This window comes from Xenopus laevis, chromosome 1L (assembly GCF_017654675.1).
Source record: "Xenopus laevis strain J_2021 chromosome 1L, Xenopus_laevis_v10.1, whole genome shotgun sequence".
Taxonomy (NCBI): domain Eukaryota; kingdom Metazoa; phylum Chordata; class Amphibia; order Anura; family Pipidae; genus Xenopus; species Xenopus laevis.
Window position 1 is genome coordinate 87604181 of NC_054371.1, and position 27796 is coordinate 87631976.

At 39.2% G+C, this 27796-nt stretch overlaps 1 protein-coding gene across 4 annotated transcripts in view; it reads right to left on the reverse strand.

Annotated features, from left to right (window-relative positions):
- Positions 1–22675, reverse strand: part of cnot6l.L (CCR4-NOT transcription complex subunit 6-like L homeolog) — a 37391-nt gene extending 14716 nt beyond the window's left edge. The window contains exons 1-7 of one of the 4 annotated variants that reach the window (XM_018244614.2): positions 22200–22675; positions 17885–17982; positions 6251–6372; positions 4819–5005; positions 4242–4327; positions 2585–2674; positions 1284–1352 (exon numbers count right to left, since the gene is read on the reverse strand). In XM_018244614.2, coding sequence (XP_018100103.1) covers positions 1284–1352; positions 2585–2674; positions 4242–4327; positions 4819–5005; positions 6251–6372; positions 17885–17919 — 589 coding nt within the window. In that variant the 5' untranslated portion in view covers positions 17920–17982; positions 22200–22675. 4 annotated transcript variants of the gene reach the window in all.
- Positions 22676–27796: the final 5121 nt, after the last annotated feature.

Below are 27796 nucleotides of genomic sequence, written 5' to 3' on the forward strand. Positions count from 1 at the left end.
TTGGTTTCATCTGTCCAAAGAATGTTTTTGCAGAACTGTGCTGGCTTTTTTTTTTTTTAGATGTTTTAAAGCAAAGTCTAATCTAGCCTTTCTATTCTTGAGGTTTATGAATGGTTTGTACCTTGCAGTGCACGCAGGGGTAGGCAGAGTAGGCACGTGCCTAGGGCACAAAGCTGGGGGGGGCGCCAGGCACGTACCTGCTCTGTCGCCCACCCCAATGTCCGGTCCTGTCTCTCCCCGACTGGCGTGGATATTTTTTCTTAATTGCGCTTTCGTGCACATAGTTTCGCGCATGCGCGCACGTAGTGCAGTTTCGGGCATGCGCACTATAACGAGGTTACGCACATGAGCACCAGAGCACGCACTGAGCCGGCGCCATGATCAGCCAGGTTGCCTAGGGCGCCTGGCTGGGATGGCCCGGCTCTGAGTGCACCCTCTGTATTTACTTTCATGCAGTCTTCTCTTTATGGTAGACTTGGATATCGATATGCCTACCTCCTGGACAGTGTTGTTCACTTGTTTGGCTGTTGTGAAGCAGTTTCTCTTCACCGTGGAAATGATTCTGCAATCATCCACCACTGTTTTCTGCCGTGGATGTCCGGGTCTTTTTGCGTTGCCGAGTTCACCAGTGCTTTCTTTCTTTTTCAGGGTGCACCAAACTGTAGATTTTGCCACTCCTAATATCGTAGCAATTTCTCGGATGGGTTTTTTCTGTTTTTGCAACTTAAGGATGGCTTGTTTGAGCTGCATGGAGAGCTTATTTTACCACATGTTGTCTGTTCATAGCAAAATCAACCACATACAAGCACACCTGTCAAATCAACTCCAGGGTTTTTATCTGCTTAATTGATAATAACAAAGGAATTGCCCACACCTGCCCATGAAATAGCCTTTGAGTCAATGGTCCAATTACTTTTGAGCCCTGAAATGAAGTGATTGTGTTAAAAAAAGGGTTTAGTTCCTGGCATATTTTTGTCCAACCCACTGAATTAAAGCTTAAAGTCTGCAGTTCAGTTGATTCATTTAAAATTCATTGTGGTAATCTACAGAACGAAAATTAGTCTCTGTCCAAAGATTTATGGGCCTAACTGTACCTTATATATGAAGCAAGCCTTTTCTAAATATTTTTTTATCAGAAGTATAATACTTAAAGCAAATGAAGTTAGTACAAAAGACTACATTAAGACACCTGAGTGGACAAACTAAAATATAAAATTTCCTATTGCACAATTAAGTAATTTCACACAAAACTGTATGGGGGGAATAAAAGAAGCAGAAGATACCGGAGGGTAGAATTTGGTCTCGTTCTTTTAATGTAATCCACGGCCTGTGAGGAAGCTGTTCTGGATGAACTGCAATACACAAAACCATATTTTATTTGAATATGAAATAACGCAGAATAAAAGTAAACATTTAAAGTTGGCAGTTAATTACTTTGTGGTTGCAGTCAAAAAGATGGGCACATAAACAATTTAAAACTAGTCTTATACACTGTCCAGGAAGCCAAGTATATAAAAATATGGATAAAACCAGTCAGCTATTTTTTAACATGATCCTTTTAAGTTTACCAGCCCTTGGTAACCCTGGCTTGACCAAAAAAGAAATCAGACATTGTCTGCCATGGCAAATGAACAAGGGTGATTTTTACATTTTGATTTGGAGGTGATCCTAAACAGTCACATACTGGAGAGAATCTCTGTTGCTGACTCTTCCTACATCTATCACTTTCCTCAAAAGTATGTTTAAGGGTAGGGACACACTGGGCGATTTGGGGAGATTTAGTCGCCTGGCGACTAATCGCCGCGACTTTCCACGACCAATCTTCCCCAAATGCCTCCCCTCGCTCTGCGCCTGGCTAAAATGAAAAATCGCCTGCGCTAATCACATGCGGCGATTCGTTTTCCGAAGTCGCCCGAAGTTTCCTCGTGAGGCAACTTCGGGCGATTTCGGAAAACGAATCACCGTGTGTGATTAGCGCCGGCGACTTTTCATTTTATCCAGGCGCAGAGTGAGGGGAGGCATTCGGGGAGAAAAGTCGCTGCGATTAGTCGCCAGGCGACTAAATCTCCCCAAATCGCCCAGTGTGTCCCTACCCTTAAAGGATATAGATACACACTTACCCTCATGTGTTATAGAATTTAATCCTAAAGTGCTCAAAATTCTATAGGAAAAGGAAATATGTTCTGTGTGACCAGGTTAACTTTGACCTAAAGTGTAATTATAGCTAAGAGATGAGTAAAAATAAAATCTAAAATAACTCTGAAAGACATTTTTATTTAGAAATGGTGCATACCAATGACAAAAACATATTACAGAATCCTTGTGAGAATTTTGAAATGGGGTTGAAATGTTGGTCAGTTTAGAATACCTAAAGGGGTTAATAAAACTAAGTCAAACTATAGTTTAAGAGAATGGTGGATTACAGCACTGATGTATTTTCTGAATATTAACCCAGTTTTATTCTAGCAACTTTGAAATTAGCTCTATTTTTACTGGATAGTAAGAGTGCTTCAATCTACTTAGCAAACAATACATACATTAACATATTCAAATAGATTTTTTTGTATGTACTCCAGGTACATACCTGATAGATTGTCAAGCATGTAATTCAGTAGCTTTCGCATCCCGTCTGGTTCCTGGTACAGGCTAAGAATGTCCTGTGATAAAGGATTGCCTGCAGAATTCAAATCCCAAAAAAAAATCTCCATTAAAACCGTGTATAGCTAGTGCATGATGCAGTTTGGTTTTTCCTTACAAGGGTGGGCTCAGCTTTTTATAAATGACACAATGGTAGGCCTATTGCCAAAACTTGAACTTGTTAGCTTAATAAATTTATTGAAACGTGCAATGGTCTGTATTGCCAACATAAACCGTAAGAACAGCAGTGTAGTTTATTATTTTTTTTATACCAAAAGGATTAGGGATGCACCGAATCCACTATTTGGGATTCAGCCAAATCAATGAATCCTTGGTGAAAGATTCGGCCGAATACCGAACCAAATTTGCATATGAAAACTAGGGGCAGGAAAGGAAAACATAGAAAAAAATTCTTCTTTTGTGACAAAAAGTCATGTGATTTCCCTACCTGTCCCTAATTTACATATGCAAATCAGGATTCAGTTCGGCCAGGCACAAGGATTCGGCAGAATCCCGAACCGAATCCCTAAAAAGGATTAGTGAAGTATACATAAACTACTTTTCTGTCATTTGCATATGCAAATCCAGTATTCTATGCATCCCTAGCCACAAGTAAAAGATTCCCTAAGAGTCTGAAAGATATTACCAAGATTTGGGCTGAAAAAGTGGCTGGTGCACCAGTGTTAAATATTTGGTAAATGCACACACAGAAGGATTCAGAGGAAGGCATTTACACGGGATCAATAATATATTGAATCTAGTGCTAGTGGTAAACACACAAACTGAAGCAAGTGCCTTGATTATTGGCTTATAAATGTATGGACTAAAGTTATATTTAGAGCATGGTTGATGTTGGAAACCAACTTTTGGTGCAATTATATTTTGCTGGAACACCACACTAATTAGAGAGCCATGTTTCAACCAAAAATAGTTATGGAGTGAAAGGCTTAAAGTGACTCATTTATAAACAGTGGGCACATTTGTACCTGGGCAGTAACCCATGGCAAACAGATGATTGCTTTCAGTGCTCAACCTGCAGCTGGCTGAAAATATCATCAATTGGTTGCTATGGGTTGCTACGCAGGTACAATTTTGCAAATGGTTTATAAATGAGCCCCACAGTGTGTTTGTGTCCAGCCACATACTTTTATCTATCTGAATATGGCAAAATTTAATATCATACTGTCCCCTGTTTGTATGCACTCTTTTAGTTGACTTAATATGCAAGAATTGCTTTCTGTTTCACATTTACTGCTGTGTAAATGTCTGAAGGGGTTAAAGCAAGTACAGTCCAATAAGTACAGAATTCATGTGTGTGAGAAAAAAATAAATGCTACATTAATTTCAAATATACCTCTTTTAAAAGATATCGCCACCCAAGCATACCAATTGTACTATTGCACTAGACTCTTGGGCAGGCGAGGGTCTTTTTTGATTAGCCCTACAAATAGAGCTTTTTTTCCCCCTCTATAGGTTTTTGAACTCTCTAATACGGTTTAGAACCCAAATGTAATTCTGCTAAAATAGAGAAAGCTAAAACAGTCCACACATTTTTTAAAACAGATCACAAAGAATATCTTTGTCTACACTAAAATTTCACTCACCTTTCAACCCCAAGGTCTGAAGCCTGAACAGTCGCCCCAGTTCAAAAGGTAAAACCCGTAACAGATTGTTATTTAAAAGCAATTCCCTAAAAACCAAATTTTGGGGAAAAGTTAGATATTTTGCACAGTAAAACTAATAACTGGCAGCCAAAATACCAACTATGCAAGAAATGAAAAGTTCAGATAACCCCCTCCCCCCAGTTATATGCAGAGCAACCTGCTGCAATCAAAATATTTTTATTATAAAGGTACTAGGGATTTTGGGGTATTTTAAAGATACGTTTAAATAGAAGACACTGACCACGGTGATGCCACTAGCAATGAATTGAAAACAAGTTTTGACCTTCTCATGAATGGACTGACTGCTCCAACAGAAACAGATTCAGTTTTCCAATGTACAAGAATGCACAGTGCAGGCACCAGGTCTCAATTCTCACTTATTGGAACATTTAATTTTTTACTGGCTATTAAGTTTTGCATTTGGGTCCTAATGCCAATCACCACTGTTTTAAGGGACTTGACTGGATGTAAGGATTCTCTGCTTTTGGCATCACATTTCTGTTAATCAAAAACTCACCTGAGAGACACTACGTTCCCTAGCTCTGCTGGTAAACTTCTGAGTTTATTGGATGAAAGGTCCAGATAAACCAGATTATGGAGCTTGGCGATATCAGGTGGAATACGAGAGAGATTATTATCGCTGAGGTGCAACACTGTTAAGTGCGTCAAGGTCCACAGCGACGTACTCAAGCTCCGCACCCTACCTAAAATTTAAAAAGAAAAAGAATTGAATACCATCAGAATAGTCATGAGGTCTCCACTTCTTGGACCACTTTAAATCACTATGGAGGTAGGTAGACACTTGCCTGTTTTGTCTAGCCCACTTTACTACTTTTATCCTACCTAGGATATGGTTTTATCCTACCATATACAGGTATGGAATCCATTATCCGGAAACCCTTTTAGCCAGGAAGTTTAGTTTAGAATCATTTTATCCAAATAATCAACATTTTTAAAAATGATTTCCTATTTATCTGTAATAACAAAACAGTACCTTGTATAAAGATATTATAAATCGTTATTAGAGGCAAAAACAGTCAATTGGGTTTTTTTTAGGTTTACATGATTTTCCAGTAGACAAGGTAAAAGATCCAAGACCCGAGCATTCTGGATAATAGGTCCCATACAATCAGAAAAGCAGCTTAAACTTTTTCAAGGTACAGGTATAAGGCAGGTTTTCCAACACAAATTTTATCCTCTATTCCAAGCACAGGCAAAATTATATTTTTCACCTACATGATAGGGTTCTTTTAGTTACGGTATGTTAAGCAGGCCATATATGTGAAGATCACAAAATGAGTTGATGCTTTCACCTAAATGCACACCTTAAGGTGAGCAAGATCGTATGGATAGGTTTATCTGGCCATTATGCCAATGGTTGATTCATAAGCAGAGCTCTTCAGGCGGTTGAGATGAAGACTGCATTAACGTAAACCTTACCGATCAATATCAATTTTCAGCCAGATATCATCCAGGCAGGGCCGTTGACTGGCACTAAGTTGTCAACTTTCTAAAAGGCCCGTGTATGGCCATCTTTAGTCTCATTTTATACTTTTAGATAATACATTTATTCTTCATACCTGCCATTTAGATAGGTGGCATTTTTAAACCAATGCATATATTTTGTAACAATGAACACTACAATCACTGCATTTTATTATGTTTATTTACCATATAAATAAGACTGTAAGCTCCCAATATCTGGGAAAAAGGGAGAATAGCGAATTCAAAAATGAAAAATACCCCAATTTATTATTTCACTAAAAAGTTTTGTTTTTTGGTTTTTTTTGCAATTCACCCTTCTACTACCCACTATTAGTAAACATTTATAAGTCCATTTTTCCATAAAACTTGGGTGAAAACACAGATTTATTTTGACAAAACACATTGAGTACATGGCCTGACACACACTTTCCTAACAATTCTGATCATAGCACTGAAATGCTCACCAGAAATCTCCAACTCGTCCCAGTGTGACTTTTTTCCATTGGCCACCTCCTCTGCTGACATGATGGTATAAATTCTGCGAGGATCAGGAGGGTCATATTTTTCTTTTGGCATCCCTGTTAGTCTGCAAGAAAACAGTCACAATTGATTGGACACCAGAGCATCATCCCTCCCACCACAGGTAAACAGCAGCAGCCTAACATAGCAGGAATTTGTTTAGTTTATGGTTAGTTTTGCACTGCAATTCGATAATTTTTTTTATTAATATTTATAGCTTATTTAGAACAACAGGTATGGACAGAAGGCCTTCACATTTGTTTCGGTGGTTCCTGTGTCTAAAAGTATTCCACTGCCCCCGTTCTTAAAATTATTTTCCTTACTTTCGTGCATCAGTACAAAGGATTTCAAAGGAAAAGGATTCATAATTTCTATAAGGAGTTTATAACAATGTGTGTGTACAGTTTGTTTCAAAACAAACCATTTTTTTTTTTTTTTATCCAATAAAAGTTGCATTATCTAGCAACAGCACACAGTCCAATAACAGTTCCCTATCTGAACGATACATATTTAAGATAGAGAGCATCCTGCAGAGACCCAATCTAACAAAGTCATAGTCCTATGACAGATAGGACCCACCAGACATAGAGAAATTAAACATGCATGTTTAGATGACAAACTGAACCACATACCTCAGCAGGCAACAGAACTTTAAAAAGTACTAAAGGATACCTCACAGTCCACCATCACCTCACATTCCACCATCAACCACAACCTGGCGCAATTAAGACAATTGTCCCTGACTTGCTAGTTTCCATTTTCATATGCCTCTTTATTGCTAGCCACCAACTTGCTTCCCCTTTTTCATTGGTGTGTACTTTACAACATTTAAATAACTACCAATAACTAACTCTTTTTACAGTTAAATTGTGGGGAGATTAATCTCTTCTTCTTTGGGCGACTAATCTCCCCAAATGCCTTCCTGCCGGCCAGAATGTAAATTGCCAGGATAGCACTCTGATCACTTTGGCTTTTCGAAGTGGCTGGCGATTCTAGTCGGCTGGAAGGCATTTGGGGTGATCAACCCGAAGAAGTAGAGATTTGTAGCTCGGCAACTAATCTCCCCACAATCGCCACCACCCTTAAAAAAGGTTGGGGACCCCTGCCTTGTAAGAATAATTTTACAAAACAAATTATCTAATAGAAGCAAGGTTCACTGATGCCTTTTACTATTGTGAGGCCAACCATATAGGTAGAGACAGTAGCATGAATTGTTATAATCGCATGTCACAGGATTTGAGATAGATGTGTTTTTTTTTGGCCAAGAACAATTTAGACAATACCAGCAAAGGCAGGGGTGGAAAAGGAATGCTAAAAAGTAAGCTTTTTTAAAAAAAAAAAAAAAAAACGGAATATTTTAGCTTTAGGCCTCAATACAGGTCTGTTCTCTATTGCTGCAAATATTTGTTACTATGGCTTACAGTAGTTTCCTATGAATGCGATGCTGTATAAATGTACAACGCAACTACTTCAAAGATATTTGCTAGAGAAAACAAAACGAAAATTAAAGCTATAAATCCACATAATATTTTTAGTTACAGTAAAAAAAATACGGTTATCAGATATAGTAGCTATGAAGATCATGAAGGCCAAGGGCATAAGAAACAATGGCTGTGCTGCTCAGACTGCATTTTTTCCTACAGACAGAGACAACAGATCCACTCTCTTCCACATCTGTGTATCTTCAGTGAAAAGTACAGCTTAAGCTGGAGTGCATGTTCGCAGAGTGACTGGCCAGAAAATGTCTGCTTTCACATTTTTCGGGATACATCCAGTAAATATCTAGTGTGGTTACTGCACTGGAGCAAGTGTGCCAAGTTTAGAAATCAAACTGATCAATGGAACAGGTAGCTCTTAAGCAGAATATTACTCAAAGCATTTGTGTTTCAGATGGATTGCATCCATACGCCACAATGCATAGGTTTAAATAGAGAACTGTAGTAATACTGAAACAACTTGAAAACCTGCTGAGCCTAGGACAGTTAAAAATAAAAATGTTAATACAGACTTGCCTTTGTGCTAGAACTATACTAAAGTCACACTTTGTGTCAGATTCCTTAGTTTATTTTATATCTCCTGTTCTCAACTGTGAAACGCCTATCCAGAACATGTAAGACAGACACAAGGACTCACACATTAGACTTTAATGTTTAAAAGGAATTCCAGCAGGCACCATAGGCAATCAACATCAAAGGAACCAGAAAGTGAATTACTGAGAGAACAGATTGAGCACCTCAAATGTAATCAGAGCTTAAGTTACTTCTAAAGCTGTTAAAGTGAAAATGCATGTGCAAGCACAATAAATGCTGTCTATTATGTAAAAGGGGTGTGGTGCACAATCCTCATTTTATTCTTATTAGACACTAAAAAGCATAGACATACTCAAGTTCAAACAACACACTTTTAACATAACTTTGTCGCAGGCTGCTAATTTACATGTCCACTAATCTGTTAGCTCTATGATGAAGCCTTCCAAAATTGACCACCTAACCCTGGACTGTTCTTCATTTACTTCACAGTGAGCTGGCCCACATACATGTAGACTACACACAAAATGCTGCTTACTAACACACAAAAAGCCTGTTACTAAAACATTTTAAGTTCAGTTTGATTTGACCTGGGCAGTAGCTGTATGCAGATACTCTTATGTTCTTCAAAAATTCAAAAAAAAGTTCCCTACTAAAAAGGATTCAAATGTTTGAAACACTGGATTTAAACTCCACTGGTGCAGGCTATGGACACGGGCTTTTTTCAGTAATTTTGCAGGCTGAGAGAAGCAGATCTGCTCAGTGCCCCTGCTCCATTGATTTGAATAAGATCAGCCTGTATGCGGTCACACCAGGTATGCTGGTGATGTAAACACGTTGCATGTTGACAAGCAGTACGACTACATTCTGCATATAAATTGTTTTTCACTTGGCTTTTTTTTGTGAGTGGAATTGTGGGGGATGAGAAAAAAAACAATTACAGGCTGAAAAAAAAAAAAAAAAAAAAGCATATTATCATGCGTGTGTGGATTCATTGGCGTATTTACTATTGACAGTGTGTTTTTAAAAACGCAACGTAAAAACGCCACGTGACCTTGCCCTTAGGCTATGGGCACACAGGCTGTTGCCAGTGGCTGTAGGCTGAGAGAAGCAGATCTGCTCAGTGCCCTTACTCCATTGATTTGATCAGCATGTCTGCGGGCACACACTGACTTCAGCTCCGCTGTGTGTGAACACACAGAAACAGTTAACTACTGGATACAGGCAAGAATGAAACATGCAACACAACTAGTGTACACTATAGCTAGCCTATATGAATGGTATCAAGACAAGAGCAACACTATCACACAATGCCTATTTTAGTAAGCAGCATTGTTTGCTTTAATGCACAAATACAGCTGGATGGAGGTCTTCACTATGGCTCAGCAGCTAGAGAAAAACATCAATATTATCCACTAAAAAAATGTGCATGTATATCTAAGCAGTCAGTCACCAATATAACATTAATCTATCCAAGGAAAGGAGGAGCAGGGGCATAAACCAGGCTAACATATTTGCTAAAGAATAATAAACTTACAAATTAAAGTATTTTATGGCAGTTCAGGAATGAAAAATCAAATAAAACAACAGATGTGAAATGTGCAACATGTATAAAGGAGATTAGGGTTTGGAGAATTATGCACATAAACACAAAGGCAAAGTTTCAGGTTTGTCCCAGAGCTGCAAGCTCCAGCAACCACAGCACAGTTTTGCTTTTATTATTGTGATTGCACTGGAGAAAAAATCCAATGACTGGTTACTATAGGTTAATGAGATTAGGCACGCTTTCATCCTTGACCCTGTGGATGTTCTGTGGTAGTCTAGACTAGGTGGAATGACCCTAGTGAAATACTGCAAAGTTATAGTCTATGCAAAATCCTGTCCATCAAAATTCACTATTTTAAATGGCAAACACAAACAACCTCTTTGCTGTTGATCTAAAAAGGTTTTACCATCCCTAGAAAGTTTTGGCGTTTGCAGATAGATGCACAGATATACGCCTGCTACAGCTTTTTAATATATGTTGAATCAAGTACCTACCTGTATTCTATTAACCTGGCTGAAAAGTCATAACTGCAGAGAAATATGGCATCAGTCTATGCAGCAAAGTTACCTGACAGCACCTGTGAAATAAAGGCTTATGCTTTTCCTGCAATATTTCCTTGGCACTTGATCATGCTCTGACAAAGTGCCTGGGAAAGATGGCATGAAATGCGCAAGCTTTTATTGCATGTGTGCTGTTTGTAACCAAGAGTGTCAACTTTTCTATCAAACCTTGAATCCTTAACTTGGAGGGAAACAATGCATGATGAAGCCACTGCTTGAAGCCATATGAAAATCTCTGTTTTGGCTCACTCTGCTCTGTTTTGTCTTACACAAACAAGGTTTACATTTTTGATCCCTGCCTCTAATGCCAAGTCAACAATATCTAATTTGCTGGTTCCAAAAAAAGTTGCATCAATAGTAAAAATAAATTAATTATGTTAAGTTATGAGAATTATAGACTTGCAGCAGATTCAAAATATAAGCCAGCCTGATTTCTTATAAAATTACATGACCTAATTTTACTTTAAGCAAAACAAGCCAAATGCCTAGTAAACAGCAGAAGAAATGTTATAAAAATGCCAACACACCGCTGGAGTCAATAACAGTCCAAATAGTGTCCTGCTTTACCTCAAGTAAATAAAGGACAGATTACTTCATTAATAAAATAAATCCATAAGAAAATAATTTTTACCGGTTGCGGCAAATGCTGTATAAGCAACTTTGCATAATTTTTAGTAAACTGAAGCAACCACCTTACAAGAAGTTTATATACAAGGCCATATGATTACTTTAGGACAGGGGTCCCCAACCTTTATTACCCGTGAGTCACATACAAAAAGATCTGGGGAGCAACACAAGCATGGAAAAAAAGTCTCTGGTTGAGAATCACTGCTTTAGGAGAACACAGAAGCTTTTGCAGATAATAAGGACACAACTTAGCAACAGTGGTGATTCTCACTTATTTTATTTGAACCATTTTTTTTTACATGACAGTTTCCCTTTAATTTTACCATAACAAAATGAAACACACCAACAATTAATTCCATTGTCAATTGTTATACGATGATGGCACCTCTATATTTAAGTCCATAAACTGTGCCAAAAGGAAAAAGCTATATAGTAAGAGCTGCAATTACAGTATCTCTGCCTGTTAGAAGCATGTTTGTATAAGTATGAACAGGTCTGAACCGGACTTTTACCAAAATGTAATTCATAATCTATAACATTCCATACAATGTTTCCAGAAAGATATTTTTCATCCTGCTGTCGTTTTTCAAAACTTCCTCACTAAACATGCACTGAGTATATGAATCTGAGAATGAGCGAGTTCCGACTAACACTTATCAAGTGGATCCATATTTTTACCTACTCAGAACAGACATGAAGTTCTACATTTTGTAAAGTTTTATAACATTAAGTTGAAATACATGTATGCCATGTACACAACTGAACAGGGAAATCATTTTACTTTTGAAATTAACATTCATAATGTAAATGTTCCCAAAAACACTTCGGTTATTTTAGGGGGAAAGAATGAAATGAAAACATTTTAATGGCAGGGACATTTATACTATAGTTAAATATAAATGGGAAATACTGCTTGCTTATTATTCCACAAAAGAAAATATGTTTCACTAGATATACGTGAGGCAGCCACTACACCAGAATCCCTGCAACAGAAAAAAAAAAGTAAGACAGTAATTTAACATGAAGCCAGAGGGTATTTAAACAGCTTTCTGGAGCACCTGACAGCACCATGCTAAACCCAAGATGTCATGAGATGTTTGTTCATTCTTTCAAGGTTATTTCAGATTTTTCAAATAAACTTGTTTTGGTAATCTGTGCATGTAAATTGGACTGATACGGATATACACTTCTAACGAATGGGTGGATTTTACAATGTGAGATTTAGTCGCCTGGCAACTAATCACCTCGTTTTTGCGGCAACCAATCTCCCTGAACACCTTCCCTCACTCTGCACTGGCTAAAATGAAAAATCGCGGCGCTAATCACACGTAGCGATTCGTTTTCCAAGGTAGACCAAAGTTTCCTCGGGAGGCAACTTCGGAAAACAAATCGCCGCGTGTGATTAGCGCCGGTGATTTTTTAATTTTAGCCAGCACAGAGTGAGGGAAGGCATTCGGGGAGATTGGTCGCCGCAAAAACGAGGCGATTAGTCGCCAGGCGACTAAATCTCCCCAAAACGCCCAGTGTGGCCTTACCCCAACAGGTAGAAAGTTGTTGAAAGGAGAATGTATACAACAAAAATATGCAACGTGTATCGTCAAAATTAAAGTACTTCTGGCTGCACGTGACAAGGTTTGGCTATTGGGGTCACTATCTCACACACAGGTTAGACCAACACAAAAGTACGCCAAACAACAGCCAAGACCCACAAAAACTAGCTGCCACCAATCTCAGGAGAGATGCCTTCATTTGTTATACACAGATCCACAGACACTAAAGGATTAACTCGCATACACAAAGACTAGCATTTCCATTCAGCATGCAGAGAGTTAAGGCTCACAGGTACTCACTTTCGGGGCAAGGTCGTTTAGAGCCAAGACAAACTTATTAAATGCTATATTCAATATTGTAAAAAGATGCTATATTCAATATTTTAAAAAGTTGCAGTGCAAATTAACAAAAGATGTTACAAAAAGACATACATTGAAAAATTCAAACCGTTTATATATTTGAAGTGTAGCTTTTCCCTTTAATTTTATAGAGTTCCCTGGTCCTGGAGACTAATGGAAACAAATGGGATAAACCCCCATGGAAATGGGTAAATCCCAAAAACGCAGAAGAGCTGACCATTTGTGTTTTCCAGGCATCAGGCAACTGGTCACTCCCCCACCCTCAAGAATGCATAAGGGGATTCACCCTTAGCAGGACAAAGTGTTTTGGGTTTTTTTGACGGCCCGAGTGTATGGACCAGACCAAAAATATAACCATTAATCCTTATAGGAACATAGGAGAGAAATGAGATTATATTTAGTGGCTCTAGATTTTTTTACTGATTTCATAGAACCCAAATATCGCTGCTGTATGACTTGCCCCTGGCCAGAAATTCCCATCTAATAGAGTCATGTCTGGAATAGATGATAAATATGTTTGAGTATAGAGTATAGTGTCTATACATCACCTATGAGGGGGCTTAATGTGAACTCTAAGTCCCCACCAGGTTATCAGCCAGGTGTAGAGCAGGGCACCACAAGTTCTGACCCAGGGAAAGTAAATATCTGTTTCTGGTACTTGCAAAATGATTCTCTGGAACACCTTGGCCTGTTGTAACTAAAAACACGTTCTGATACAGGCTTGTATTTGTTAATAAAGTTTTACCACTTTTTCCAAACACTATTGTAAAAGCTGAGCATTCTGAGAAGGAATAAGGAATCCGGTATTTCCAGTTGGAGAAATACTGGCGGCAGAGCCTACAGGAATACCCAAAAAAACATAGAACGCCACACTACTGCATACTCTTTCAGACAACACCAAAAATGACAATCACAGCTATTTAAAGAGACCGTCAAAGAAAGGGGGACAGTGGAATACACAAATATGTTCGCTATGAAAATCGCCTGCAAACTAGCACTCCGCCAACCCTCTTTCCTCACGTTGCTATTATATTGCTCCCTTGAGGTTATTTTATAAAGCTTTCCTTTGTAGAGTAACATCTCACATGAGGATTCATTTGTGCAGATCTGAAATGTCTTCTCAAAAGGACAATATCTCCAAGTGAAGGCTTGGCCATTTTAAGCACAAAAAGCAGTGATGGCTTAAAAGTACAAAATTATACATTTTGCTCACATCCCCAGCTTTGCTCGATTAACAAGTATGACCTTCCTAAATCATATGAAGCAACATCACAGCCGAGTAAAACAAGTAAAATAATAATAAAACAAATAAAATACTTGGAAGTAACATACATAAGTTACATGGACTGTATTCTATAGTAAAAATAAACTGGGGGTTAACTTTTCATTGTGATTACCAATATGTTCACACAACATTCCCTCTCAAAATCTAGCATCTACCAATATGCTTGGGATCACATATTGCTCGTCTGCATCCCCTTCCCACTGAAAACTATACAACTGTAACAAGCAATGCAAAGTTGCAGCCAATTTGCGTTGATCTGAATCCTTGTAGAAGTGTGCCGCCTATGGGAACTGATCATAACCCGGTTTTGACAGGCTAAACAGAACTGAGGGAGACTCGCTCTCATGCTGTAACACACTGCTTTGGATTAGATTTGCATACCTTAGTTAGCAAGATGTACTTTAAAAAAAAAAAAAAAAAAGTGAATGAATTCTTCTTTTGAGTTAAAGTTAGTTTTCTTCCCCCTCTAGCAGTATTGTAAAATTTAAACAGATGCTGTAATTTTGCAAACATGAATAGTAGAGAACAATATGTAACAGATGTTGCTATTTTTGCAAGCAATGTTGCTTTTATCGAATTTGTGTTTCAAAGGGAATATAGAATTCAATGAATGTTGCAATTTTCACAAGAGCCCAACTTCAAATCTTCCTTCCTCCTGTATATCTTACCATGTGACACAATCTGTTACTATGTATATTTTTCAGTGTGTATATTTATTGAGTGCTATGTTCTTGCCTTGTTTTTCCAACTGCAAAAATAGTGCTGCATATAGAATTGCACAACACAAACATACAAATATTTTCTACCCTCAAACATGGATAACCCTTCAACACCATTACTTATCTTTGGCCATTAAACATTTGTTTACTGGTACTTCTGTTATTTAAAAAGCTGCATTTATACAAGCAAGAGGCAGCAACGATACTCAAACTAGCCATGGACTTGCAGATTATAGCTTATATCGGACATATGATCTTCATGTCAATCTTCCGACCGTACCAACTTAACATTCAAATTAAAATACAGCAGTAAAGAGAACATATCACACAATGCTTGGGCATTAATTGACAAACAGCAATTGTACAAAAGTTATGTCCGACAGATAAAGTGAATATCCCATTGATATCCTATCGGTAGCCCATATAGAGCTTTTAGGGTGGTGGCACACAAGGCTACTGGGTGACTAATCTCCGCTAAACTATTTATTTTCCAAAGTTGCATCACAAGGAAACTTCGGGCGACTTCAGAAAGCCAAAGCGATCCGAGTGCCATCCCACCAGCGATTTACATTCTAGCCGGCGGGAAGGCATTTAGTGGAGATTAGTTGCCCGAAGAAGAGGCGATTTGTCACTGGGCGACTAATCACCCACGGAAGCCTCGTCTGCCACCACCCTTAACCTGTCCTATCAACACATTGCCATGGTACAAAAAACGTCGAGATAATCCACACTCACTCAGAAAATCCATGGCCAGCCTTAGTTGAACCCAGAGGCCCCAACCATTTTTACCCGTGGAGCATATTCAAATGTAGAAAGGTAGAAGCAACACAAGCATGAAAAAAGTTCCTGCGGATACCAAATAAAAGCCGTAATTGCCTATTTGGTAGCCCTACTGTGGACTTGAAGCCTACAGGAGGCTGTTTGGCAGCAAACCTGGTTTTTATGAAACCAAAAGTTTACTCCAAGGAGTTCAAAAACAAGCACCTGCTTTGAGGCCAGAGAGCAACATCTAAGGGGTCGGTGAGCAACATGTTGCTCACAAGCTACTAGTTGGGGATCACTGGACTAAGGGCAAATGCTCCCCTTTTCTCCACCTGTGTTTCGCACACTATGCATAGCATCTGAAAAGTTTTTCCTTAGCCTTATATCACAGCTTAATGTCCTCCAGACAGCATTAGTATCATATGGAGCACATTTTGTAGCTGCTGCTGGAGCAGAAGGGCATTTTGATAGCTGTGCTTTGCTCGGATGTGACTTCAGTAATCAAAAATATGCGCCACAAAGATCAAGTTTAATGACACAAAAAGTGGAAATAAATTGCCCAAATCCCCACTGGTTTGGATGGTCAAGCCATTTATTTATAGTTAGGTGGGCTGAATCAGACACAGGTTACGGTCATACAAGGTTGTTCCTTTGTGTATAAAAGCTGGCAGGGAAACAGCCGATACACTGTGCTTAGCGTGAGCCTGTGTCTGCATTATCAGCCTTTATACTGGCACGTGTGCAGACACTAGGGGTCTATTTATCACACAGTGAATTACCCCCGATATAGCCATGCAGTTAGTGGCATATCGGGGAAAGATCCGCTCGTTTGGCGATGTCGCCAAACAAGCGGATCTTTGAGTCTATGGCCACCTTTAGAAAACAAAATGTGAATGGTTGCTATGAGCAACATAACTGGTAATGGGTACCTCCACTTTTTAAACAGAATGACAAATAGACCCCTTAGAGCAGAGTTCGTCACAAAAATGCATAATCATATGTTTCTGTGCCAAAATCCACTTTGCGTGTTTGCACACAGAGCAACAAAGTGCCTGCTCCTGCAGAGCCAAGACACCAGAGTGTCATGTATTCAAGATACTAACAAATGTGCTGCTGCAGTAGCCCTATGTACCTTTAGGGTGGTGGCACACACTACTTAGGGAGATGTTGCCCAGAAACAAATCACCTCTTCGGGCGGCAAATCTCCCCGAAATGCCTTTCCACCGGCTAGAATGTAAATCGCTGGTGGGATGGCACTCTGATCGATTCAGCTTTCCGAAGGCGCCCGAAGTTTCCTCATGAGGAATTTCAGGCAAGTTTGGAAAACGAAGCAGACTTTGGCTAGCATGAGAACAGTAATCTCCTGTAGAACAATGGCCTAAAGTCTCTGACTTCTACAAATACTGATGTGCAGGCAATTGAAAATGGCTCTGTAAAAAGTTTATTGCTACATATTTACTTAATGGCAGCGAATATTCAAATGCATTGTGCAACAAAGAATGCACAACAGCTCTGTTAAAAGGTATTAAAAAGAACTGTTTACATGAATTAAATGCTGGCCATGTACCAATCGCTACCAAAGCAGACTGTGTGACTGCAAAAATAACTGAAGCATGATAGGTCATTGAACCCAGAGGCAACACCTATCTGACCCACTTACACATGGTGAAAACAGAGGTGACCTAGGAAGGAGTGGTTTTAATTAGATGGAAGGACGTGTTATTCCAAAGAATATTTATGTAAATTATTCATCAGCTTGAGAAAGTATCTTTAAAGTATAGCACTAATGCTTGTCCATCTTTTAATTTAATTTAGCACGGATATACAGTTCTAACCTAGATGCTTCAGCACGGACCATTTTTGGCATCATTTTTTTTTTTTTTAAAGAGATAGCTCTAAGGCAGCTTTCAGTATTTTAAAGAGCATCCTTTTCTAAGGAAGCAACTTATCTGGCCAGAATCAAAAAAGCTGCTGTTCTGAGAGATACTTTAGTTATTCTGTTAATTTTTCTGCCTTTATTGGACCCTTGCAAACAGATGCTGGAACTCCAAACTCTGCTGAACAAAAAGCTAAATTGAAAAACACCAAAACAATTAAACTCTCTGCATCAGACACCTTGTAAACTGTTGTGTTCTAGTATTACCTTTGCACTGCCGAACTGGTGCAGAGTAATATCATTCAGATGTCAACGCATATGCACTGGACAAGTCTTCTCTAATGTTAGGGAATACTGCAGTGCTTCTTCATCATTCAGTAGTAACAATCCATAAGACAAGTGCAGAAGGCATTTGAAAATAAGGGGAAATAAATGAAAGATGAATGAGCATAAAACTTTGAATTAACGTAGTGCAAAGATATGCAGAAGACAAAATGAAGCATATTTGCTGGCTGTTAATAGGTTACTAGGTAAATAAGAAAAAACTTATTGCATACCCTGTGCTTTAAGTTCCACCGAAACCCATGCAGCAGTCAAGATAGCTAGCACCACAGCAACAGTTGACATTTTGCAGATATTCAACTTGCTGCATACTTAAGGGTATTGGGGGGAGTAAGGGTAAGCAAATAGATGTGTGTAGCTCCCCTGACTGGCACAGAACATGTATTGCCTATGTGGTGATAACCATGGGTGACGCACACACTACTATTTCCGGGACATAACTTTTGTACGATTGCGGTCTGTAATTAATGGCCAGAGAATAGCAAAGATTTATTTAGCCTGCGTCACTGTACAAAGAATAAAATCTGTAAGTATATGGCCAGTTTTAGGGGCCTATTTATCATACTAAGTAAAACAATTAATGACCGAAACATTAGTGTAACATAAATAAATAAAATTAATTGTGAATTTATCAAGGTGCTGCTATTTTACCCACTTCAGTTCTCATATAATCCATTAAGGTCAACAGGAAAAATTTAATTTGAAAAACCCGTAGTGGATTATCGCTGTGTTTTCCACATAACATTTTCAAACAGCAAGTTGGATTTTTACAAAGAGGTACGTAATCGCTGTAAACCATTACGCAGCATGATAAGTACATTGTACATAGTTTTTTTTAACACAGTGCTGCCTAGTGATGTGTGGTGTATGTCACCTTTTTTTACAGAGCATGATAAATAGGCCGTTAAGTCTCCCAGCTAGGCTCAGTCCAATAGGCTTCAAATAGTGGGGATCTGAATCTGTCTAGCATATGACCAGCAATGAACATAGGAAGATCAGTGCCCCCCCCCCCTCATATCAGATTATGGCCAGTAGCTTTGTAGATCAAGTTTCTCAGATTTGGCTAAAACTAGATGAAAGGTTTTACATCCTAAGAACATCCGAAGTGGCTGCATCTCGTGTGGTTCACTCCAGTGAGCCACTACTTATTTTTCAACACATCTTTGGTCCGTGCTTGTATGTGCACATGCATATGGGGGGGGGCCACATGGTCAGCCAGATTTCTTATCCAGAAAGCTCCTAATTATAAGAAGGCCATCTCCCATAGATTCCATTTCAATAAATTAACATTTTTAAAAATTCCATTACTGTAATAATATTCCCTTGTACATATTTTAGTTGACTTGAGGCATGGAAATCCAAACTGCAGAAAGATCCCTTATCAGGAAAACCCCAGGTCCCACGCATTCTGGATAACAGGTCCCATACATATCTACATATGAAGCTATTACTGTAAAGATTGTGGCTCACTAAATTATAGAAAATCTTAAGTCATCTTTGGTAGATGGACCCTGCTGTGTACTAATCCATTTTATACAGCAAAGGAGGAGTGGTAGCATATATTAATAAAAACACAACAGGGCATATACAAACAGTATCCAAGGCAAGACTCCTTAATTAGTAGTACAGCTGCAGCTGGTAAAATGACATTTTTACATTTTATTCTTAACCTGTTGCTTAGGTTTGCATTTTCACATGATTTCATTTAGGAAACCTACGCAACAAAGAGCATCAACAATATGAGAGAAGCATTTTAACAACATCCTAGGGAAGGGAAAAAAAACAGCTGAATTGGAGCTGTGAATTCCACAGTTGCCTGAAATTCTAAAATCTCACTTATCAGAAAAATCTATAAGGTTAGAGAACCTCCCTCACACGCAAGCAAACAGCTCAGCCCGATTGATACCACAGACCTGCACAAACAATTTCAGCGGCAACAAAAGGCCTGGATTGAGGGGGCGTTGGGAACAGAGGAGAAGAGAGAATAAGCTTGCACGGAAATAAAAATTTTTTAGACTTGATGTGTCAAATTCACTTATATTAGAAAAATAAAAGTGGCAATTGCTTATTTTGTTTTTCTCCTGTGAGTCTATGCTTTTTGCTTCTGCTGCCACATCCCCTTCCTTCCTACTGCTTCCACATATATATACCATGTGATATATATATTTAGACAAAAGCGTACACAAGTTATGCAATCACCAACAGGCTCTTCAAGATAATGTTTTGAACAGGTTTTCTCAAAAAAACAAAAACACTTTTCTATTTATGAAATAAGTATTTATAATTTATGAGCCATATTAAAAGCATCATTCCTAACCAAAGTTGGCAGCTATAAAGCCCCTGGGTTCCTGACAAGTCAATAATATGATATCCTATTAAGCAATATTTGATTTACAAAAACGCCACATGAAACCGAATACATTCTGTGCAGTGGACACTGATTTAACTTCCCAGCGATTTATATGAACTGAATTTACATTTTTATGCAGAATAGCCATCTGGGGGTACAGGTGGTAAACCTGTTGGGGGCCCTAAAAACATTCAGTATTGTTTATTGCAGATAAAGAGGCCTAAACACTGATGTTTTTCCAGGACCATGTAAACAAAGGAGTTCCTGATGGCAGCCCTGGGAGAATGCATTAAAAGCAAAACCATTCTAAAGGAGACAACATTGTGCACTTCAATTTTGTTGCAGTAGATGATGGGAACAGCAAAGAGCACTCTTGCTGCTTTTTTTTTTTTAATGTCGTCTAACTCTGAATAACCAGCAATTAAATATACAACCAACCTAGAATATTAGTAAATAGAAATACCAATGAAGAAGCTTTTGGGGCCTACTTTTTTGGGGCTCCAACAGTGGTTATAATTGTATTTTTTTCACTCAGCGAAAGGGCTAAAAGCACACCACTAATGAGAGATTAATTATTAACCTGTTCTGCCCACTGAATGCCATTATTAAACAAAGGTGATATTGTTTGCTATTATAACACACCAAAATGCAATGGCTATATGAAATGTACAAACAGACTAGACTACTCCACCAATGGGGACAATTGCACTTCATTAAAACCATGAAACTTACTAAAAATGCAATACTAAAAATACTGCAAATTGTTACATAGCAGTGAAAACAAATGGAGTCCCTCAAATGGTTGCTAAACTACAACTATCCACATTCCACAGAATCTAAGAATGTGGTTCGTAGATTCAATGCTGAAGTCAACAAATGGGTTGCACATTGGATTTTGGCCACATAATTAAGATTAATGGCAAAACTTCAAAGCATGTCTCAAAAAATTCATCAATTTCTTGCCATAATTTGTGCTGCATACGACATTGTAAAAAAAATAAAATAAAAAAAAAAAAAAAATATGGCTGAATTACACATGCCTCTTATAAAAGTGGACTGGAGATTTTATTTAAAGAATAGGTTTTATATAAAAAAAAAAATAAGAATTTTCAAGATAAGACAAAAAAATACCCAGCACAAAGCAAAAGACTAAGTTAAACCTAGGAACAATAGAAAACAGCAAAGTTAAAAACAAAGTTTAATGCAAAGGTTAAAAAAAAAAAAAAAAAAAAAAAAAAATAGAAAAGGGGGGGGATGTACCCAAAGAAAAAAAAATTACTGGATAAATAATTTGTATTTATATAGGATTTCGAGGTTCACAAAAGTTTACCAAGTGAAATGAAAAAACAATAAGAAAATGGACGAAAGCAGGAAGGAAACTTGAGTCCCATGCAGTAAGCTGTCCCCAGCACAATACAGCTCGATGCATTGCCAATAGGGGTGAGGGGTGAGGGGGTGAGGGGGTGAGGGGGGGATGGGGATTCAGTACCAATACCGAAGGGAGCAGATACCTCACCACTACTCGATTACTAGAGGTGGGTGTTTTCTGGAAAGTACCTACTGTCATCCCGGCGCACAAATCGGCCTTCAAGGCGCTGGCGTGTATTTACAAGGAACTACAATCCCTGGCATTTACAGGAAGCGACGGTAATAGTTCAGACACGGCTGCAAAGCGCAGCAGCTTGCACGCCAAACATGGATGCCCAAATTGCGGCCCTCCATCCTTTAGCTGAATGCTTACTACTTAATAACTTTCTCGCCAGCCGGGGATGTTGTGTAAATAAAAAGGCCCCCCTCCGAAGAAGAATGGTTGGTACGGCCTGGTCAGGGTTCAGCTGTTCCACGTGCACACACTGGCATGCAGAGACAAAGCGCCGAGCCCCCTCTCACCTGCATTCAGCGCCGTGTTGTCCTGGGTCCGTAGCCTCCTTGCCTTGTGTTGCTCTCCGTGTGGGCCTGGGTGTTCGCTAGTTGTAGGGGCTGACAGTAAATACATACAGGCAACAGGAGGGATGAGAGGTGGCCAAGCCGATGCTAATCCTCTCGGTTAAAGAGAAGACCCCCCCCGGCCGAGCGGCGCTTATTTCTCCCTATCTCCCGGGTCCCTTCTTTGCATCTGGGGGTTAAAGAAAAACTCGCACCTTTTTCGCTCCCTAGGGCTTCCTTTGTCTCCGGGCCGCGTCACGATGGGGGCTGAGGCGCACTGGGGCAGGGGGGCAAGCCCGCTGGTGAGCGGATGGATATAAATATTGAGATGAATAATAAGGGTGAGAAGTGGGATGTGTGTACACAGGGGGTACAAAGGGGGCGTTTACATGAAGAGGAGGGACGTGGTGATGATGACGACAGAGGAAGAGGAGGAGCGGACAGGGTGCTGGGCCCGCCTCGGCTATTATTAGTATCACGTAGGGCTTCTTATACATGCTTCTGATCACGGATCAATGATAGTACTATAAGAATGAGCTGTCATCATTCTACCGGTCTATTCTTCCAGTTGTTAGCGTTAAAGCAGACATGGCGTCTAGTGATGGAGTGTAAGGGTGCCAAGATCGCAGGCGGATTGTAAAATAAAGGCAAGAGCCAATCATTTTCTTTGTAACCCTGTAAAGTGTTTTTATTGTTGCGCAATTTGAATGGCACGTTCGAAACATCACACAGGTGATAGCAGTCAGCTCCTAATTGCACAAACTGCTGCTCTATATTGGTAGTACCAGCAGCAATTTAATCTGTCAGTAGTGGTCATACTTTCAAGATGGTTTCAAGTACCTTTCAAGATGGTTGTTGTTGTTGGCTCCTTTGAGAAATAACCAGTATGAATTTCTAGTGGCTAGTTGAGGCAACCCAGCTAATTAAGGCATTCCGCAAAAGGAGCTAAGATCAATATATATATATATATATAATATATACTTGCATTTTCAAACAATGTTCATTTAGTCATTATTTTAATTTACAGGCCCAGATTTCAGCCACCCCTAGCCCAGAGGGTCCATGTGCTGCCCCCTATGCAAGTGTGCATGCATTTGCAGGTTCTTACTGAGGATTAGGCACAGGAGATTTAAAGTCAAAGTAAACTTTATTGTCATCTTAGCAGTATACGAATATACAGTGAGATGAGACGACGTGGCTCCAGCTAGTACATATCACAAAAATGCACTTAAAAATACACAATAAATATGTAAACATGAAATGTGCAATATATAGGCAGAAATTGGATATATACATGTGTAAACCTTTAGAATTGTGCAAATAAATTAACAGTTCACAAAGTTAAGTTCACAGTTCAGGTGTGTCTGGAATGTAGTGGGAGGGCAGGCAGTGAGTTGAGGAGTCTGATAGCTTGCGGAAAAAAGCTTTCACGCAGCCTGGTTGTTCGGGCTTTAATACTGCGAAAGCATCTGCTGGATGGGAGCAGTGTGAACAATCCGTGTGAAGGGTGTGTGGTGTCCAGTGCAATGCAGGAGCCCTTTCTTGCACAGTGCTTGTGGAAGATGTCCTGCAGTGATGGAAGAGCCGCTCCAATGATGTTGCCAGCTGATCTGACAGTCCACTTTAGACTTTTCTGGTCAGCAGAGCTGGCACTACTGTACCAGATGGAGATGCAGTTCGTCAGGACGCTCTCTATGGTGCCCCTGTAGAACACTGTGAGGGTGGAAGGCGGAAGGCTGGCCCGTTTCGGTCGTCTTAGGAAGTGAAGACGCTGCTGAGCCTTTTTGGTGATGGAGGCGGTGTTGGTGGTCTAAAAAGAGCTGTGCTTCTCCAATGGTTCCAAAAAAAATAGAATAAGGATGGGCAACCTTAGGCCCAGGCCTTCCCACAAATAACCAGCTTCATAATTTATTTAATAATACACAAACATTTAGCAAACAGCAAATGCATCAACGCATCAACTTCATTTTGTACACTGTTGTACAATGTTTTTGTACACATCATACACTTTGAAGTTTGTTGTTCTAGAACACCACTAGTAAATCTGGAGTTCAACTTATGCCAACTTATGTTGAAGTTGGTGTATTTTGTTTTTTTTTTACTTTGCTGATGTTAATGTCCAATTCATAAGATGGAAAATTGTATTACTCCATCTTTTTGATAGAAAATGATTTATTGTATACGATTCCAATAAACCAGTTATGGGGGAGTTTTACAGAATAGATAAGATCAGGCCGGATTTGTGGAAAGGCCACCTAGGCCCGGGATTTTAGGGGGGCGGCATGCTGCCCAACCACACCCACATTGATTCAAAAACACCGGGGATGTGCTGGAGATACAATAGTTTTTTTAAATTTTCCCATGGGCCGATCCCCATTGCTCCCGTCCAGATGATGAAAATTTGCACAAATAAAGGGGAGGGAACAGGGGTGACAAACAACAGTGGGCCTATGGGTGCCCACTATGTAAATCCAGCCCTGGATAAGATGTTTGAACACAGCAAAACCTATATCAAACAATGTGCACTGGAAACCAGTACAGTTGCTACTAGGCATTTCACTTGCATATTTTGCAATGACATGAGGCCATTCCCACCACAACTGACTATCATGTATTAAAGCAGGCAGGGTAGGAGATTCAGTGATTTATATTTGTAGAAGCTTGACATGTTAAGACAAAGTTTGAATTTTCACCTGGATAGTAACCCATGGCAACCAATCACAGTGTTCTCCCAGGAAATAAAGTGTCTGGGTTCAGAAAAAAAGGACGTGGACGGTGATAAGGGGAAACATATATATTTCCACCCTCCTCAGCATGTGCTCTAAAAGAGAATTGGGTTACTGCCTTGGTGCAAATTTGCCCAGTGTTGAAAAATGAGCCCCACAGTGTTTTTAGAAGCCATTGGAGCACTGTAAAAAATAAAGTTGCGGAAAATTGCCTAAAGGTAGTGGACTGACTACTAAGAATCCTGGTTTCAAAGATTGTTCGCAGAAACAGTTATGGTGGCCATATACGTTCAATAATTAAAGGTCACAGGAAAGATTGCTAATTTTCTCTTACATTAAGAACTAAATCATCAGACATACAGGTAGAAACAAAAGAATGCTGCCTGTATCTGACAGTTCTGCATTAACATTTGGCCAAAGTCGCCAATGAAAAATTTCAAGCTTGGCTAATCGACCGATATCCAAGTAATTTTCCGATATTGGTTGTCTTGTGTCCCACCATATATATATCGAGTATTGTATGAAACTTTGTTTTGTACAATTATATCTGTGCATGGCCACTCATTCATTTGAGCCTCCTGTAGAGACCATGTAGTTTGAAGCACCCACAGCTTGTTATAGTTTAAAAATACATCTCAAAACAAAACTGCAGCCAGCCGAATATTTCGGTTATATTTTCAGAATATAAATCATTAAAGTATTTTTTTCCTTCTGAAGGCCCCCAAAAGCACATCGGAATAGTGGGATGTGGCAACTCCGGCTTCCAAACTAAATTTGATAAAGAGGCACACATAACACAGAAACCCCTAATATACCCATCACAGTTACCTGTTTCTACAATGCCATTTTCTATGCTGAAATCCAGCTGTGTAACAGTTCTTCTCTTTCTGCATCATTTGTAATCCTGGCAGGGAAGGAGGGACTAAAAAACTGATGTTACAAATTGTAACAACTTCTCCACAGCTTACAGACAGCATGCAGGAACTACATTACCCACAATTCATTGCACTATGATGTTCCATTCATTATTGAAATCACATGTGCAGGGAATTGTGGGGTTTGGAGGATGCAGTTGATACAAAGTAACAGTAGTCCGCCAGCTCAGCAAAGTAGTCAGAAAGATCAGCAAAAGGCTAGGCTTAAGGAACTATCAGAAACCATTAAAAATCATGAAAAGTCTGCATATTTTTCAATTGTTGTATAATGCAAAGTTGCTTGAAATTATTACTTTTCAAAAATCTTAAGTTATGTTTTTGTGGAGTTCCCCTTTAACAACAGTCCCTATCACATATACATAAACACACTAAGGACCCAGAGGCGTTATCAGTCCCAGAAGTGAATATTGTTGAAGATAGTACTAAAATAAGTAGTATTCTGGTTTCTAAAGCATTTAAACTGGGGTAGGCATGAGAGATGTGTGTCTAGAGCACAACTGAGGGGTTAAATTTTAATAGTCTGACACGCCAATACAGTGAGATAACAGGCAAGTGGGGGTGCGCCAATATTACTTGGCCCAGCTCTGGTAAGCAGTGCAAATTATGTTTCAAGGAAAGGAGCTACCCCTATAGGTTTACCCTAGACCAGGGATGCCCAAACTTTTTGCAAAGAGGGCCAGATTTGATGAGGTGAAAATGTGTGGGGGCGACCATTCAGTCCGACATTCTTTGAACCATTAACATTAAATTACAGGAATCGAGTAATCGTAGCAGTAATATTTGGGCACATTAGTGAAATGATCTGCCCCCTGGTGTATACTGCTGCCTGTGTGCTGAAGGTGTTAGCAATAGACACGTACTGGAACGCAGTGACACCATACTTCTTAAGTTTACTGTACTGGAACGTCAGTACGTCTAAAGAAGTATGCAAAAACAGCGCATCTCTACATGCCAGTACGTGTCTATTGCTAACACCTTCAGCACATAGGCAGCAGTATATACCAAGTGGCAGATCATTTCACTGATGTGCACAAATATTACTGCTATGGGATTTCTGATCGCACTGTGCTGGGGGGCCTTATTATTATTAATTTCATTATGGAGTCTGAGGGCCGGTGTAAATTTGAAAAAGGGCCGCACTTTGGACATGCCTGCCCCTAGACCCATTCACTGCATGAAAAAATGGTAGAAGACTAACGTATTAGGAATGCTTGAAGAATAACCTGCTTTTCAATTTAGACTGCAGAACTTTACACAGCCCTTTATTTGGTTGTGTCCCAACCACTCAAAGCCAAGGAATAAATTCTAATATTCTGGACTTAGTAATAAAACATGTCAAAAAAGAATGTTCATTAAAATGTGATTTAGCTAATTCTAAACCAAATATTTGGTGCCATCTAGAATTAAATCCAGACCGCTCAAATAAGAATAAGACATGCTGCCACAGATTGTATGCTTTAAGACTGCCTAAACACTACAGGTAGGGGATCTGTTATCCTGAAACCTGTTATCCAGAAAGCTCCAGATTTTAGGAAGGCCATCTCCCATAGACTCCATTGCAAGCCAATAGATCAGAATTTTCAAATTGTTTTTCTTATGGTCTGTAATGATAAAATAAATAGCTTGTACTTGAGCCCAACTAAAATATAACTAATCCTTATTGGATGCAGAACAGTCATGTTATACTTAATTAATGTTTTGATGTTTGTAATGATTTTTTAGCAGATTTAATGTATGGAGATCCAAATTACAGAAAAACCCCTTATCAAGAAAAACCCAGGTCCCCAAGCTTGTGAATAATAGGTTCCATACCTACAGTACATAAATAGCATGCAAAGCAACGTTGATGGATGGTGTTAGTATCTTTTAAACAACAGAGCAGCTCTAATTTTTATTAATT